This window comes from Lonchura striata, chromosome 4 (assembly GCF_050655825.1).
Source record: "Lonchura striata isolate lonStrDom1 chromosome 4, ASM5065582v1, whole genome shotgun sequence".
Classification (NCBI taxonomy): Eukaryota; Metazoa; Chordata; class Aves; order Passeriformes; family Estrildidae; genus Lonchura; species Lonchura striata.
The window spans coordinates 68,340,253-68,359,088 of NC_140706.1; the positions used below are offsets into that span (position 1 = coordinate 68,340,253).

General features: G+C 37.7%; 2 protein-coding genes across 2 annotated transcripts in view; one reads left to right on the forward strand and one right to left on the reverse strand.

Annotated features, from left to right (window-relative positions):
• Window positions 1-18,836, forward strand: part of SEC24D (SEC24 homolog D, COPII component) — a 157,151-nt gene that overhangs the window by 8,086 nt on the left and 130,229 nt on the right. The gene's annotated exons all lie outside the window — the stretch shown is intronic.
• SYNPO2 (synaptopodin 2) overlaps window positions 14,047-18,836 on the reverse strand; it is a 78,677-nt gene continuing 73,887 nt past the window's right edge. The window contains exon 5 of the mRNA XM_085579325.1: window positions 14,047-18,821. Coding sequence (XP_085435451.1) covers window positions 18,255-18,821 — 567 coding nt within the window. The 3' untranslated portion in view covers window positions 14,047-18,254. The remainder of the gene's footprint in view (window positions 18,822-18,836) is intronic.

Below are 18,836 nucleotides of genomic sequence, written 5' to 3' on the forward strand. Positions count from 1 at the left end.
AAAGGACACCCAGGCTGGCAAGTGGAAAAAGCCTGAACTATTTCTCCTTCATTTTCTCTTCTTTTCCACACTTTGATTCTTCTCTCCTCTCCACAGAGGCAATTTAAATGCTGAATAAAGCCTCAGTTCTTAACAGGTACTTAAATTCAACCTGAGACTGTGACTGCTATAACTGTGGCTGCTTAACTTCATGCCATGAATTTTAATCAATGAACTATTCAGGTGGTTAACGTATGTGTAGTGTATAATTCACAATATGGGAAATACCTGTTTGTAAAAAGGGGGCTATAATTACTAGACAATGGCAAAGTTGCTGTTCAATTAATGATGAAGCTGATGTTTCTGTATTCTGTGTCCATCTGTGCTTCAGACAGCGATTTACAGATATAACTTACTGTAAAATACCTGGCTGCAGCGAAATAATAAGTTACATAGAAATAAAGTGTCAATAGTTGCTCTTAAAAATTAAACTGGTCCCTTTTCTGGAGATAAACTGCCAGCAGTTGCTTTTTTCAAATGAAACTGGCTCCCATATATCTAAGTGTATTTATAATCTTGTTTTTGCTTAAATTCTGAACCTAGGCCTCCTACATGTGTTGCAAATGAGATCAAGTGCTGTTGTTGTCATAAATTTGCAGTCTGACTGAGGCAGTAGGGTTCCCTATTTCCACTTCTAAATTCAAAAATGTTGGAATGAAAAAGCACCCACGATAGAGTTATCTGGAATATCCTTCTCTGCCTATGAAAAGTGTGGAAAAACCCTTTTTTAAAAAATATGTCCAGTTTGAGTTTTTGCTTAGGGAAGTTTTTGTCTTTTTTAGAGGAAAAATGAAGTATTTTAATTTCAATTATATGCTTCATTGGTACTTTTTATGTAGCTACATTGAGTGGACTGGCAAAAGATCATTACATTTGAGGTATTGATGTATTCAATAATGTATAATCAATAATTTGATAGGCTCTTAAAAATATTGTTACTGTTGTCTTTCTCTTCAGGATCCAAAGAATATAATTTTTATCTGGGATTCATAGGAAGACATTCTAAGATTTAGTATATGATTTAGTAATCTCATTATTCTCAAGGTTTTTTTTTCAAAGAAATGGGATTATTTATTTTGTAGGATTTACAATTGCCACAGAGACTCAGTAACAATTCACGTAAAAGCCTGAGAAAAAAAGCCCCCTTGTTTTACCTGCATTGTCTGTAACAGAAGAAGACCTAAAGGAGGATGACAGATTAATATTGCCCTTGCTCACAGGCTGTCAGGCTGGTTTAATTATCTTAGTTGTTAAATAATACTTCTCACTGAAATTCATGGTTCAAAAAGTACAACTCATTGGAGACTCTGGTCTATGTTTGACTAGAGTTAAATAATCCGTAAGACATGGGATCATTTCTTCAGTGGTATTTTTTCCGTGCTGTGGGATCTTTCTGCATTTAGCACAGACACATGGGAAATACATTTTCTGTGCAGAGGTGGGGATGGAACTTCATTTTTGGAGGTATGGTATTGCCTCTACTCTCCCTGAGAGTGGGAAGACTGCCCCAGCAGCCCGGGGATGGGGAGGTGGTGTGGGTATGGCTGTAATTCAGCCTACAGGGACAACAGATATAGGGAGACTCCTCAAGGTTTATTACTTACAGTTGTCTGACACTTTCATGCTTCATTTCCAGTTGAAATAGGCATTTTAAGAAAACATAAAGCTGCCAGCCTCATTTAATCCCCAGGGCTAAGGCCACAAGCACCAGCCTATGCTGTCAAAGACTTAATCAAAGCCAGCAGCTGGCCAGGGAGCTTTATTTCAGTATGTGCATGTTCTGATGGTCACTAGTTGAAAACTCCTTCATCTCTGTGAGCCTGACTCTGTTTGTTTTATACTTCCATCAGAAGGATACAAGTCTTCTCCCTGCTTGCATCAACATTGCAATCTGACATTGTGTCACGAGCATGCAGAGTTCTTGAGTAAGGGGCTCTTAAAGAGAAGATCCTTTCTTCTTAAATACTGCAGGGTGTGCACATCTTTCTGGCTGGTCGGTGTTTGTTTGCAGATAAGCCCTTTTCATACTGCATTCAATTCCAAATTCTTTCTCCATACCTAGAGAATCTATTTAGATAGCTTCACCACAAGATTTGGATACCTGAGAATTTTATTTTGTTATTTTTGATGTGGCGCTATGATTTTAAAAGGAAGCATTCCAAATAAAATAGGAGTTCAAAGAAAAGACTGAATATTCTGCCAAGTTGTTGAACTTCTTTTGTTTGCTGGGGAGTGCCAAACATCAAACTGACAGAGTATCTTGGGGGGTATTGTTTTTGAAGGTTAAGGGAAAAATTTTAGTCCAAAATACATGTCATAATGGTTAAAGTATGTAGAATGTTTTTAGAGTACTTGAAGATGTAGATCCAAGGCAAACCTTGCTGTATATCTGATTTTTATGAGCTCCACTGTTACTATCAGATCAGTGAATTAGTTTCATACTTATTTTTCTAACTTTGTATTGACAAATGCAGCCATTCAAAATGAAGAGTCATCTTGACAATGGTTTATAAGGAATGTGGGGTTTTAACTGCATTGTGAGGAAAGTACTTAATAACTTTAGTCTGACGTGCTTCAGATGTCTTTTCAATTTTCCGAAAAGAAGCTATTAGAAGACTCAAGTCTTTATGAATGCAGGAGCTGGAAATAAACAAAAAAAAGCTTTAAAACTTTATATTAAATTCTGAAATCTTAATAGCATTGCTGTTCCTGACTCAGAAAAAAAACAACCTTGATGCCTTCATATGCATTGAATTCTTTTCTCTCTGTTAAGACAGCTACAAGCTTGGCTTGTGATGCTGGCAGTACTCATGATGCAAGTATCTTGTTGCTTTATCTTCTAACTGCTATAAACTCGATGGTTTGAAACTAACTCAGAGAAGACAAGAGACTTTTGTTACAAGTAGGGTGAGTTCCTTCATATGTGGCTGGTAGTTCATATGTTTGTTTTAAAGTCAGGACAGTGTGAAATCTTCAAAATAAACAAAGAGGGCAAAATGACACCACTTAAAATCACCCTTAAAATGGTAAACACTGGTAAATAAACCTGAGAATAATGGGGATGAGGGGAAATAAATTTTGGTTTAAAGAAAAATAAGCTCCTGATCCCAACAGTAAACACCTGTTCAATTTTATGTGTTTTTGGTCAACTGATTGCTGGGGGTTAAAGCTCCAAAGCAAGACTGGACTGATTGAACAGTGCTTCAACAGAAAGGTAGTCTGAAAGAGCAAATAAAAGGTTGTAGAGCTAGAAACAAACTTGAGCAGAAAGAAGAGCATTTGGACTATCATTTTTATATCCAAGTATGAGTATAATCAAGCCCTGTGTGGTTCATATAGCTTTTCATGCTGAAATAATTTTAAATTAAACATAAGTCTGTCAAGTTGAGAACACCATGTGAGTATAAAAGCACAGAGGTTGAGATGGAGTTATGGCTAAGTAGGAACACTGCTGTGCACACACAGGAACTGTGCTAGCAGGAAATAATCAATAAAATATACCAAGAAGGAATCAGATGGCCAAGTGTTTCCATGGGAAAAAACTGGCAGGAAAATATCCTTATTTTAAAAAAGAAGAAAATAAAAACAAATAAGGTGTAAAAGCTTACTTTGGTGTTTCCCTTTTTTTCCCACACTTGAGAAAGAGAGCAGTTATTAACATTTGGTTGAAAAACAGGTGTTCTGGCTGCCAGCCAAAGGTAGCTCTGCTGTAAAAACATTTCTGTGGCTGATACAGTACCTTATGGTAACCACTGCCTTCATCAAGGAGCACTTTGCAGCAGGATAAGACAGTGTCTGTTTTATTGCTGACATGTTTCAGCTATTTTAAATGCTTTTTTCTGAAGCAGATCTATTCAAGAAGCATTTTCCAGTACTATTTCAGGTTCTTCCTCCATTGTTTCATCCTCTGTACAGTTCATCATCCTGCCTGGGACCTCTGCATAGAACTTCAGTGGATTTCTGGTTTGACTACCAACATCAGGCTTCCTTTAGAATCTCAGGTTTCATTTACCACTTGCTCTGATGCTTTCCCCCAACCAATAAATTTACTGGGGTGTGATCTTATTCATGTGTATTTTTTGATCTCCAGAAAGGACAACCTGCCTTCTTGTATAATAACAAACTTTATATAAAGAGTAATTGTATCCAGAGATCACATCTTTTGAAGTACATTTTTTTTTTGCTTTTGGTTTATTTGTATTCCAGGCAGATTCTTTTTTCTAAATTAAAAATACAATCTAATATAATTTCTGATTACTTATTTTGCAAGGCCCTAGACTGTATCGGCATCCACTTTATTATTATAACCATTAGTTGAAAAGCATTTTTCTGTTTTCTTTTGAGGAAAGTAGCACCCACATCCCCTCACTGTACTCACAGCCTGGAAGCCTCTGTCCGTGCTCCCATGATGGAGAATGGATGAAGAGACACCTCTTCTCTTTGAAGAGTGGCAGCCTGCAGTATAAAGGACATGGATAATTTTGCATTATTTTCTTCTGTCACTGTGTAGGCCAAAATACAAGTTTGAATGCTGGCCCCAGTGCCCCATAGACGACAGCTAAAAATCCTATTTCTTGATGCAGACATGTTCACAAGTGCCCAATCCTGTTTCATAAGAAAAATAGAGAAATGATGTGATACTCCTGTGCTGCCCTGAGGAAAAATTTTATGAACATGGCTTCTAATCCCTAGAACTGAAGTGAGTCTGTCCTGGAAACTTCAGCACGGTTCCAAGAGAAGTGTCATCCTAGGTAACAGTGATTTCTTTCCAAGACACTTGTTCCTCTGGGTACAGTTGCTATTTGTAAGTGATTCAGACTAATGTCTCACAGTCTGCAGGAACCTTCAGTCCTGACACAGGGCAGCTGTGTTAACCTTGCTTTATCCTCAGGGGTCTGGGGCAAGGCAGCTCTTATACTCATTGGTGTCACTGAGTTTTAGGCCACGTGTCACAGGGATGATACTGTTGTTTTTAGAAATGGGAATATGTCCTGCAGTGGATATTCTGATGTTGGGTGTAGTAGCTTTTGATGGACATTTCACCATAAATTAGAATAAATTGGGGGGAATCGATTTGTGATTTAAAGCAGCTGAAGTTTCCTTCAGTGGCAAAGCTGGTGTTCATTCCAGAGATGGCAAATCATGTCTCCTTTCAGAGACATGAAGCATATTTCAGTAAGTACACATTACATAACTTGTCCCACATTTCTTTCTCTTTTTAGTATCCCAGTGTTATGAAAAATTATGTTCCCATTAATCATTATAGCTGCTCATATTTTTCTGTAAAAATAAATCACCGTCCTCTGCCCTTCCTGCACAGGAACATACTTAAATCAAAACAAGGATATGTCCACGACTGGTTCAGGGAAGGGAGTGTCAGCTAATGTGGCTTTGCTGCTGCAGAAGGATGAAAGCAGGATTTGTCTCTGCACTCAGTGGATTGCAATGCTGTGTGGTAGTGTCACTTGCCAAATAAGATTTCCCCTTTAGCACATCAGAGCTCAGCTGAACGTCAGTGGAAACTGCATGTGCTCAGTGCGGGGGGACCTGCAGCTGAGTCCTGAGGGTAACATTGAACCCGCTGCCTCTTTTGTTCTTCCTGCGTCTGAAAACATTTGGGCTGGCAAAGCTAGAAAGTACCTATACTACTGGGAGAAACCAGAAGGCCTCTAAATTCCTGATTTAGACTGTCACCAGCTTTATTGAGACTGTTTTTAGAAAGCATTTAAATCTAGGTGTCCAAAATTGCATATGCAGCACCATTTTCAGGTTACAGAGCAGGGGGCTGATTTTAAGACATGATGGGCATTTAGGCATTTACTGTTTTCAGATCTCAGGGCTTCTGCAAAGTAATTTTTATTTACATGCTTTACATATAAATTAGGGACTTATTAGGAACATGAATTTAGGGACTTAGCTTATCCAACAGTGTAAATATAGAGGCTAGGCTATTTTTAGACTTCACAATGAGATACTGGGCAAAAGGACTTTGAAGCAGAGATTGCTTGTTACCAAACCACAAACCTGGACCAACATTTTTTCAGTAACTGTCTGTTTCTCTTTATTCAGGACATGTGAAGCCTTAGAGAGTAAGTTAAAGGCTGTAGATGTAGATGATTCTCAAGAAACAGATCCTCTCTTGGGATGACAGTTTTCTCCAGTGAAGAGGTCTGAGGAAAATTCACCCTTAGGACAGACTGAATTTTCTTTTACAGTATGTGTAAGATGTTAATTCTGTATTAGTTGTACAAGGAAAATCAGTTCCTTATTTGGCCTTTGAAGAGAGAGAAATTTTCTTTGGTTTTCTGGAAGAGCACAATGCTATATTTTGGAAAATGAATATACAATACAAAAAGGACAGAAATTTAAATGCAAAATGAATCAGTTTCATTCAGACAATTGAATACTTAGAATTTAGGCTCTTCTGCTGACCTGTTCAGTTTTGGCTGAGAAATTAAGTCCTTACATAGTGAAGGTAGCAGAAATAAAGAAGTCATCCAAATAAACTCTGGTCATCTTCAGCTGACAATCATGTGACCAAAGCAAGGGATATTCCCCTTGCAACCCAGTAATATTTGCTGACCTTATAGGCATTGGGTGTCAGTTGACAACCAGCCTTGTGAGGCAACCTGGATGTGTTTTAGAAGCTTTCGGATATTATTTGTTTAATAAAGTCACAGAATGATTATTTATTAGTAAGGGGATAGTCCTAAATCTCTAAGTCTGCCTCTGGCATTTGTGAAGGTTCTTCTCTAGGTGTTTTTCACAAGCAGACTCAGTATTAGCAGAGAAGATGTAGGGTATATTGCTGTTGTGGTTTTTCCCCAATAATCAGAAATGAGATGTAGACATCACTTCTGAGATTATAGTCTAGCTGAACTTGTTTTCTGTTTGGTGTTTTCATTATCAAAGAAGGTTTGGAGTTTCTCTCTTATCATTATTAATTTAGCTGAGGAAAAATATGCCCACCACCAAAGTGGTCTCCTTATGGAAAAAATCCAACTTGGAAAAAAATTCAACACCATTGTCACCATTGAAACAACACAGACTATCAATTTGATTTTGGAACATTTTTTTCCCTGTCTCATATATAGGGAACTAATTTCTGCACTCAGCAATGCAAATTGTTAGCAACCATCTTTAGTGAATTTTCCCTAAGTGTTCAGGATGATGTTGCTGTTCTGCATTGTGGCATTTCCAGTGTATGGATATTTTCTGGTGATCGCATTAACTTTGAAGTTAATTGGAATACTTCATGGCTGAAAGTAGAAAGCCTGTAGTTCAGCAGATGTTCTTTTTATAAGTTAGCACAAAAGTGGTGAATTAGAACTAACATTTCCTTGTTGCTGTGTCATCAAGACTTGTCATGACCTTACCTTTCAAAAATCTGAATGCTGTTTCCAAACCCATTTAAAAGATTCTGCTAGTCAGTGAAACTGAGTACACTATCATTAACTTAGGCAAGTATAAATTTTAAAACTTCACATGTCACAATTGCATTATAGTGCCAAATATACCTATCAATCTGACCCTTTTAAGTGCTAGATATTGCAGTAGTTTTCATTGTGTGGGGCACATCTAGTGTACTCCTGTGCATGTGTTTTAGGGATATCTGCGTTTGTGATTAATTATTGGCATTTTTCCTTTTTTTTCCTTTAGCTGTTATTGGAGTCATGCAGAAAAGATCAGTGAGCAGGTTGACACAGAAAGGATGTATTTTACAGGATATTTGGAATATGCTATCAATGTACAATAGGTTGTATACTATTCATTACCAAGAGTAAGCAATGGTGTTGGAAGTAATACTTCCTGGGTTACACCATCATCAGCCTGCCCCTTTAATTTTTTAAAATAAGAAGTTATTTGCTGCATCCAAATAATGGTGAACTCACAATTTTTTATTCTCCAGATAGGAGAAAATATGAAGAATCAAAATATCTTAAATATGAAGAATCAAAGCCCAAATTTTGATCCATCTTTGCAAGAATAATTATTTTAAAATGAGAGAAGGACTATTTCACTCCTGAAATGTGCTGTATTTTCTCTTAATGTTGTTTCTCCTTTTTCTCTCTTCACAGATTCACTGTGTTTAGAGGCATTCCATGACTAATGGGCTTGCTAGATGATTTGCAGAAAACAAAACTCCTACCATCTCATATTTTCCACTTTACAAGAGTCCAGCCATGCCATAGATATTTTCCATTCTTACTCTTGATATTTTACAGATGTAGAATTAAAACTCCTCTCACTGTATGGGAATGCATTGTGGGATTGTCCTGTGTGTTTTACTCTCCTGAGTAATTTCTCCATTACTTGAGCTGCCCTAAATGTGGGCATTGTGCCCAGTGGAGCAACACTCGTTGTACCAACACCTTTATACTCCTTAATTCAGATAAAGCTTATCTGTCAAATCAAACAGAAGCTGCCAACATTTGCAGCTTAATTGCTTTTCCAAATTCCTCTTTCACTTAGAACAGTGAACAGAACTAAAAGAAACAAGAAACTATTGTTGGCAAAAGTCTGGATTTGTGTTTATAGTTCCATCCCCCTCAAAAAATCCAATGCAAGGGTAAAAGTCATTGGTGCAGGAATTAAGGCTTTTTGAAGAGTAAAACCTCCCAGAAATGTGGATTCTTTTTCATCCAAACTCTTGACAGGAATTATTCTTCTAGTGTTATTGCACTAGGAAGAAAAGATATGTATAATATATTATGTACATCCTTAAATACCAAGGCTGAAGGTTTTTTCCTAGGGAAGTATTTCTCTTTGTGCTGTGGCATTTGATTTAGAACAAATAGCCATGCTCTGGTGTAATAGGAAAGAAGAGACATGGATAGGTGACTAAGGATGACAGATCCAATGTTTTTGCTTTTCCCCCTGAATTGTATATACTATTAGAACTTAAATTAAACAGCTATTTAGTACTGTCATTTAAGTGGATGACAACTTGTGCCTGCATGGCAAGGAAGCTGGAAACACCATAGTCTGCGTGACTTTTGACTGTGCACATAATGCATTTTAATTATGCCAACTTCCTTCTCTTTCCCCCAGAGACTATGTGCATGGAAATCACTGGAGCTGGTGGACACGTAATCACATGAACTGACTATGCATTTGTTCATGACCTTAAGGCTGTTCCTTGCCACTGTGCATTCAAAGAAGATTCTTTAGCAGTGCTTGTGTTGCTTTCTGCTTATGTACTTTCTGTCTCTCTTTTCCAGGAGGTTTCTGTTTCCAGGAGTTAATATTGACAATCCATTAGCACAGATTTTGTTACTTTAAGCTTTTTGTTCATCAAAATACTTTGTCTGCAAACTGATTTTATCTACATTTATTGTTATGCCACCTGCTAAGAAGGAGAAGTTAATTGTTAACTCCACTTTGTTGAGAAAGAAGTGGCAAGTTGGTCAAGTTTTGCTTGCTCATTTTAAAATTAATCACAGTTTCTTATTTATGCAGTTTTCAAGGAGGCACTAGAGAAACTCTTGCACCATCTTTCATAATTTTTCATGTGTGTCACCTTTTCCCCAGGTTAATGGAAGGTGACTCCTGATATAAATATGCCTTCATTTGGTGCCTTTGAGTATGGCTGTGCCATTCTTTTCCCTTTAGTGGCAGGGTTGACCCCCTTGGTAGCAGCTGAGTGTATGTTTTACATTACTGTTGGGACAGATACAGAAACAATATGTGCTCCTTGGTAACAGATGTCAGACTGAGGACATTGCCTGTGGTGATTTGGCAATGGCTCATGGGGAGGCTCATGATTTAACAGAAACTTAAGATTTATTTCCTTTGGATAGGTTTTGTTTGCTTTGTTACAGACTTTAGGTGACATTAGCATGGTGACATGGAAGAAGACAGGGGCTTCCATTATGGTAAGCAAATATGGACTCCCCCCTTTAATTCTGATCTTTTAAACGAATCATTCTACTGCTCTTTGAAGTCCACTCAGCTGTGGTTACTATGAGTAAACAACTCCAAAGCCTTACATTCTCTGTTATGGGTTTTGGTGAATTTTGTCTGGCAGTCTGGGCCGTAACTTGATTTGTCTCTTGAATTACCAGATTGTTTCTCTAAAGGATGTGGAGCTTCCCTCCTCTTCCTTTTCTGAGCTGTAAGAATGTAATAGTGCTGGTTGTGAAGTATGCATGACTGCTATAAATAGCCAGTGGATTATAGGTGAAGGTAAGAGCCAGGAATGTCCCCATCCAAGTGCAGCACTACCATTGTCCCAGCAGCCTTGGGCAGTGCACGTGTTCTTTTCATTCCATGTTCTCTGCCATCGGTAAAATGAGATAATGACATCTGTCCATCCCGTGCTGCTGAGGTCAGGAGCAATTAACTACAATCTATGTGGGACTCATTAAGCAATGCCTCCTCTATCATCTGATTCAGCTCAAACTTTAAAGTTTTATGGCATTTGAGTTCCAGTGGACGTGCTGATAATGACACTGCTTGGTGTCTGGTGTCCCCACAGATTTCTAACTGTGCTACAGCTTCTCTGTTGAAACAGGCTTTGTCAGGGAGAGCAAATAGTATGGATTGTATGGATTGTGTACCATTGCCCTCTGTTGGACAGCACTAGGCTTAGTCCAACTGCTTGTCTTCTGGGCTTGCAAAACTTTAGGGCAATAAACCTGATAATATTGTGTAAGTATGCTTGAAGTGTTTAGTGACAAACTGACCATCCTTGTTCCAAAGATTGCACCAGTCCCTAAAATGCAGAGGTAAATAAAAGTTTGAAAACCTACGATGTCCTGAAGTCTGATACAATATAATTTTTCTGCTTTCCTGGTAAAACAAGGTTTTATTTTTTTCCCTCCTGCTCTCTGCCTACCTCACCTCTTCTGTGGCCTATGAGCTTTCTGTGTATATGCTGGTGAGTGTTCAATATAATGTATTTCCTCTATTTAGTTTAGCTATGCTTTTTCAGGAGGTTTATATGCTTTGTCAAAAAGCATAATGCATTTTGTACACACTGTAGTATCTGAAAGGGAAATGGTGAATAATGGCAAGAATTTAAAACAGGGAAGTAAAAATATGAAAGGTACAAACAATCAAATTATTATTGAGAGCGGAAAAAATTGCAATGTTTCTTGGAAGTGCCCATAATCCTCATTGTAGCTGTGAACTCAGTCCTAACTACTTTTGTGTTCTATGCTCTCCTGTACACAATTTATGGCAGAGCATTCAGAGCAGTAGAAATTATTATAAAGGTCACAAGAAAAAAATAAAGCTACTGTTGCTACTGCCTGAATGTTATCTGTTTGTATTGTTGCTCTCCAAACCTTTATTCATACTGCTGTTCATTTGAGGTTACATGCAGAGGAGTCACATCTAACTCCAGTAATAAACATCCAAAACACAGTGATCACAGTGATCTGTATCTAATTCTGCAGAGTAAATAGCAGCTTATTAAAATGTAGGAAGAGATGAGTGGTGATCTGTTCCTTTGAGAAACCTTCAAGTTGATTTTGAAAAAGCATCTACCTAAACTTACATAACTTTATGGCTCCCAAAATAACAACAATAATCTCTTCACTGTCCTTGGGTGTTTTTTCTGGTCTGTTGATTATCCATTTCTCAAGTACATAATTATCCAAATAGACCTCTGCAAGCCTAGGTGAGTTTGGAGTAGTGTAAGGCTATGCCTGGGTTCCTGGGATCCAGTCCACCTATTTTAGGCATTTATTTGAGGGTGGAGTTAATTTCTTTTTAAGAATGCCCCTCCACACTGGTTATAGATGAGGCCAAGACAGCAACTTAAGCCTCAGCAGAGTTCCATCTGAGATAACTCCATAATTCTGTACATGAGTGAGCAAATTCCTAAGAGTAGATGCTATTAAAAAACCTGATTAATGCCATAGTGTTTTGTCAATCACATTTTTTAATTCTACAGGCTACAAAAATCTACAGAGCTGCTGACACCAGTTCAGTGCTTGTGGTGCTGCACATTTCTGTGTGAGGTGAAGTCCTTGCCCTGCTGGCATAAGTGGTAAATTAGTCAAGGTCCCACTGACTTAGCTGGTAACAGGATTTTTGCTCCACGTGGTCCGAGGAATTTTGTTGCCCTGTTTTGTTCTTGGTGTTTCTTTGAAACTCAGTTTTTTTCAGGGCATACTAACTCAGTAGGAAGATTTATTAATTTCAACACTAATCTCTTTATTTTACTGCCACATGGAAAATCTTTTGGGGTTTTAAACTACCAAAGGAAGTAAAGAATGAACTCCACAGAAAAGTGGAGAAAATAATCTTGAACTTTCACAAAATCATGAAATGATGTGGATCTGTGGTGGGGAATTTCTTGGAAACTATAAAAGTTACCAGTATTGATAATCTTCTTTAAAATATTGTATTTTGCATACAAGTAATTCACTAGGGAGCTTCAAGTCCTATGTTTGTATACAAACCATTTTATAGGCAAAATATTTGCATTTAAATATAAACTGTATTGCACAGATCTAAAAATCAGAGTAGCTGATGTGCACCTGATCAAAACTGCTGAGTTTATGCTTATAAGCTTTTCTGTTAGAAAAAATCCCCAAAACATTAGAAATACCACTGAGTTAAGAATATGCTGAATTCATATTGATTCTTTTTTAAAAAAAATTACTGACTTTCTGAGGCCAAACTCAACTGCATCCATTGATGTTAGGAAGTGACTAATTAAAATGAAAATGGCTTATGAATTGTTAATAACATAAAGAGGGGCAATTGTTTTATAGCTGCCACAATTCTGTGAGGTTACTCATATTGGGAAATTATACCAATATATCTATTATTCTGATTTAGAATTCTGTAAAGCTTCTTATTTTCCATTTTTCCCTCAGGCAAATTCTGCTTGTCTACAGCCTGGTTTAAATTATTTACAACATACAATATTGTTTGTTCAGCAATTAGCATAACTTTCCTTCAGTTTCCTTATTTATAGGGAAAAAATAAGTCATGAACCTCTGCAGTATTTAGACAAAATTACTCTTGGGTTTTGATGTACTTTGAAGACAAAATTAGATCTGGAGATTTATCAACACCTTCTTTTTTATACGTGTATCAGTGTATTGTAACCTTCCAGCTGTTTGAACTGTAATGCAGCACAATACATTCTCCTAATTCTCCATTAGCATCTGTTAATTGATCATTACCTTTCTTTCTCAACAAAAACCCCACAACTTCATGTGCATACACGCAAACGCTCCCAAGGTCATTTTGTTTTGAGTGTGAAATACTTGAGTCCTTTTTTAGGAATAAAAATGTGTGAACAAACACCAGACATTTTCCAGCATCTTGAGTGCTGTTTCTGACTCAGCAGCAACACAAGGCTTCTTTTAAGGTCCAATAATATATCCAGGGAACAATTTCAAAGCACAAATGCTCAGTTTGAGGAAAACCAGATGCTGGCCTGGAAATGTCTGCCTTTCTGGACTTTAAATTCCTCATTCCACCAGCCTCACATTCAGAAAGGGAGCAGTCTGCCACACTGGAGTAATTTTAAATGCTCTTAAGCGTTGATGAATGCACCAGAAAATCGAGGGCATTCCAAGAAACCCAGGGTACATTCTCTGCAGAGTGCAACATCCTACAAAACCTATGACTGTTCCCATGGCAGGAAGATTTTTAATCTGTTGCAATTACAGAAGTCAAGGGAGTTATGTTAAACTGTGGATTTGGCTTATGCTTCCTTTCTTTATGATGTATTTAAGAACTTACCAAAGAAGAATGGACATGTAGCCATGGAAAGGAATAGTACTGGGTTCTCTTATAACCTTATAAATCTTTTGTAGAGCAAAGCTCTTAAAATGCTATTGTGGAGCTTTTTCAGTTCCCTGAGTTTTACATGCATTAATCATTTTTCTTGTACTGCAGACAAAATCCTGCTTGATGTACAAATGCAAAAACTGCTTTGGGATTCATTTCATGTCTATAGTGAAAATCTCATCTGACTTTCCACAGCTAGATTGTGTGTGCTGGCCTTATTTTCTGAATAACTATTTATCCAAATAGCCTGCATAGTGTACAGACTGGGTTCACAATTTATTCACAATAATTATTTCATATTTGAACAGTATGTTTCAGTTGAGAATAAACAATGAGAATAACAGCAATGAACAAGAAACTAAACAGAGAATTAGGTGCAAGTAAAGTAGACAAGTAAGTACAGTAAGTAGATTTTAGTTGCAGACTTTTGTGGTTGGGATGAAAATGTCCAAACATTTAAAACTGTTTTGTTTGTATTATTTAACCTGGGTAGATTGTGCTTCACTGTGTTTCTTTCCTCTGCTTAGTCAGTATGGAAGTGAAATTCCACTAAATTTGATAAGTTGCCTTTTGACCTGATGCTGATTTAAGCTTCTAGAAGCTCATACCAGCCCGAGGTCACTGACAGGCAAAGTCAGTGAGTCTAAAAATGGTGCAGAAAAAAAGAGATTAGGCTTTACTTGGGTTCAGATTATTTAAACAAACAGACAAGAATTTAGGGAAAACAAAATTGTGTTTCTCATCTGATTGGTCAAATCACTTTATTATGTGATACAATTTACATCACTGGCATGCACTGTCAAATAAAGTGTCCTTTGCAATGAGCAAAAGTCTTTAGAAGTGAAAAGTCTTTTATAAAGATAACACAGTCTCTTGCTACTAGGCAGAAATGCAGTGTGAATAGATATTTGGTTGTGTTGAAGCACACCGAAATGAAAACAAACTATGAACAAGAGTTGTGAACATAATCATCTAACATAACTAAAGAAACTAAATTTTCAGTTATATTGTGTATTCAAATGCTCTGCACATTAACAGAGACACACCTCTGAGGGTGAGCACAAAGCCAACAATTTAAAATATCAAGAGAAGTTTTTCCTCACATTTACTGAGCAGATCTGTGCATTCAAAAGCAAACGTATTAATTACTTGCGTTAATATATTCAGAACTCACACACAACAGTCACAACTATTTGATAGAAAGATGCTTTGCTAGTGGAGGAATGGGGTGAAGGACAGAAAGTGGAAAATGCTGTGGGGTCCTTTTAAAGTTCTGATGCATGAATATTTCATTTGCTGGCCTGGGCCTGCTGCTTTCTTAGAAATCACTACATGATCTCAATCTGGATTTAGCCTGATTTCCTTCCAAACAAGGCTATGTGATCTGTCTGCATGCCTGCCCTCATGTCTGCCCTCCCATTAATAACTTCAAAAATGTTTATTAGTTCCATTTCTCTGCAGCAGAGGAACAGATCTCAGAGACAATCCATTGCCCACAGACTTTGTAAAAATAGACGGCGTCGGGGAGGCCAGATCCACTTACCAGTGTTGCTATTGAGGGACATGCTGCACTGGGAAGTCCTTCCATATTAGATATGGGAGAATCCATGTGGGAAAGAGAGCTAGGAAATCCTCAGCGGGAGGAAAAAAAACCAAAACCATCTGGAGTAGGTAATTTTAAACACCCAAATTAATCTATAATACAATACAAAGCCACATGGAATTCAGCATCAGAAATTCTCATGTTCATAGAAGTACTGAGAGATTCATTCCTACTTCTGTATAGGATGAAATTACAAGGCTGCACAATTTTTGTTCTAGGGATGTTGACAGAAAGTCAGTCGTCCTGTCTGAAACTCTTCACTTCCAAGTTTGTTGCCTATTTGGGGTGGGGAAATAGGGCTTCATCCTAGAGAATGTTTTCCTGTAATGTCATATGATCACAACATTAAATCCTTTCCAAGATCGCTTTGTATCATAACTTTTTTTTGCAATATCAAAATTTAAAAACGCTTTTGGCAATTTTTAATTGCATGTACCTTAAAATCAAGCTTCTGGTAGATGAATGATCTCAGAATTCACACCACTACATTCAATGGGATTGTAAAAGTTAGGTGTTCAATTCTTAGAATTAAAATAATGGTGTTGGGTAAAAATATGCCTTAATCCAAACTCATTAATCTAGTTTTCTTTTTAATGATGTAAAAGAAACAGTTAGAAACCTGAACTTGACCTGGAAACAGAAACTTGTTTTGCTATCTAAATATGGAGCACAGGTCAGCAAAATATGTAAGAGGCATGCACTTTTAAGAATGTAGGCCTTCTGTAAAATGCATATGCATTGGTATTTATTGAATAGTTTAAGCCTTGATGACCTTGAACTATAAATTTCACTGGATTTCAATTTGATTTATAATTTAATGGAAATTAAGTGAAGATTTGGCATGTATTTCTAGGGCAATAGTGCTAGATATGAGGATAAGCCCCCTCAAGGCTAAGTGGACTTCCACAGTCCCACTGGTGGAATATTCCCAATTGTGATAAAAGGAGACATAAAGGGACTACAGAGAGATATATATTTTTGCCTGTGTGGCAGGAAAATTTACTCTGATTATGTGCACATATAACTCTGAGGTGCAAAGCACATTTTCAGGCATATCATGGCAGCCTTGTTCATGTAATTTTTCTAAATCACTTTTTTTTTTTTTTGTAAATTCATATTGTGAAATAAATTTGTAAAGTGCTACAGCAATATGATTCTATGCTAAAGGTTTACTAGTCTCATATCTTCATTTCCTGATTGGTCAGAAGGATCAGTTTAATATTAGGGAGACTTCTGTTTGGCTACAGAATTTTTGCCAACTTAAACTCATTAAGGCTATATTTTTTCCTGTAATTATTTGCTTTTAGGGAAAGTTCTAACTCAGCTGAACTTAGATTTAATTTTCCTTTCTCCTTCATACCAATTACATTTTATAATTGCTATAAGTGAAAATTCTTTGCTGATGGGAATATTTTGTATCTTTTCTTGCCGCATATATGTTTTAGTTTTTTCTAATCGAATCCCTTCACTCACAGTGACAGCCTTAATGAAACTAAGGAGAGTTAATAGTGCTTCTGCAGTAATTTCAGCTGACTGTGCTTGACAGATCCTTCAAGAATTCCCCACAGAATAAGGATTGACATCACTTCTTAAAACTGGGGGTGTTAATTTAATACTTTAACAATATCTAAACTACCCAGGAATCTTGGAATACGTACATTTTTAGCCACATATTTCTTTTGTTTAAATAAGCTGCAAATGCAAGGTATGTCTCGCCAGCAAAAATTATTCATCATCCCTTCAGATCCATCAACATCACTTAGGTATAACCAACCACCCAAAGATTTGCTCCTAGACTCGCACCGTGCACCACGTATCAGGAACCCTCTGTCACATGCCAACTTCTACGTAGAGCAGGAACTGTCCTTGCTAGACAACTTATCTATGTCTTCCCAACTGAGGATACAACTCAAAAGCTTTCTAAACACTGAGCTACCTTAGAAACACTAATAACTGCCCAGCCAGTTGGATTACCAGGCACTGGAGCAGTAAATGCTCAGCAAATAGTGCATTTCACAGAGAAATAAAGGCTGTTCAGCCTCTGACTTGTTTGATAGTTTATTACAAAAATAACTTGCAATCCAGTTTAAATACATTCCTTATCTCTTTTGTTGTTCAAGTATCATGGTATTGATCTCTATTAACAATGCCTTTCTTCCTGGTGTTTTCAGATTAATTACAAGATGTAAAACTGTCTTGAAATCTATCTTGAAATGAATGACTGTGTATGATTTCCTGTATCTACATATTGTGGTGATTCATGTGCCATTGCCACAGATGTATTTTAACTGTTGCCACAGTAAAAATATTCATGGATTTACTTTCTTAGCTCATTATAGAAATGCAGTGAAAACCATATGGCAAATAAGCCAGTGCTTCAAAGTCTTCCACTTTCATCAGAACTTTTGCAAATCTGACTATATTTAGTAACTTGGAACTCATGTCAACATTCTCAGGAAACCTACAAGATCTGTAAAATATTTCTTGGTTTTAAAATGCCCTTATTTTACTTTTTTTTCACATTAGCTTAACTGCAAGCAATTTTGCTGTCACTTTCTACATCCTTGCTAGATTTTTGTATCGAGTACATGGATTGCCCCACTTTCATCTCCCCCCTCACCCCAAGAAATGCATATTTTTGCCTTTTGACAAACAGAACAATTGTAGGTGTAAAACTGAGTCTATTCTAGAGGCTGCTAGCGCTGTAGTCATGTGAAAACTGTGTTCCATTCAATTTTGTCTCCTCATTTTTTTACTTCAGAGATCACCAGGCCAGCAAGAAACTTTCCTTCTCCAACTCAAATCTTAGGGCTTGCTGAGCTGGAGGAAGGGAAAATGCCCCAGACCCTTCAGCTGCTCATGTTGGACGCCTCCATCCCCTTGGCTGTGGATTGTAGTTTGAATCAGCTGTTGACAAGCAATAGTCAGACCTGGAATCCATGGACATTATGTCAGGATCCGTTGTGGAGCGCTGAGTGCAGTAGGGATACTGCAGCTTAGGGCCAGCCTGGTTGGGGGCACTTGGGGCAGACAGGGAGCTTTTTTGGGGTGATAGAACCCCTGACTGCTTCCCTCCCAATAAGGCTACACTACCACCTGGGGCTGGGGGCTCGTAAGAAACTTTAAATTTCCATTCATCTGGTGGCTCAGGAAGTGTTTTCCTGCGAGCGGCCGATACCACGTTAGCAGCAATGGATTCCTGCATGCTTTGGGGGCCAAAAGCTTCATCCACTAGGCCAAGGGGAGATCTGGCTGCTGCTTCCCAGGGAGTCAGTCTCTTGCCAGGCTTGTCAGCTGCTGTGTCTGGCTTGCTGAAGTAGTCAGGGGCAGGCTGAAATACAAGAGGAGAAGTAGGAGACATGGCTCGAGGGATGAATGAAGAAGGTCTCCCAGGAAGCGATAATGAGCGGCCACTGCTCCTTCCCTAGGAAGACAAAAT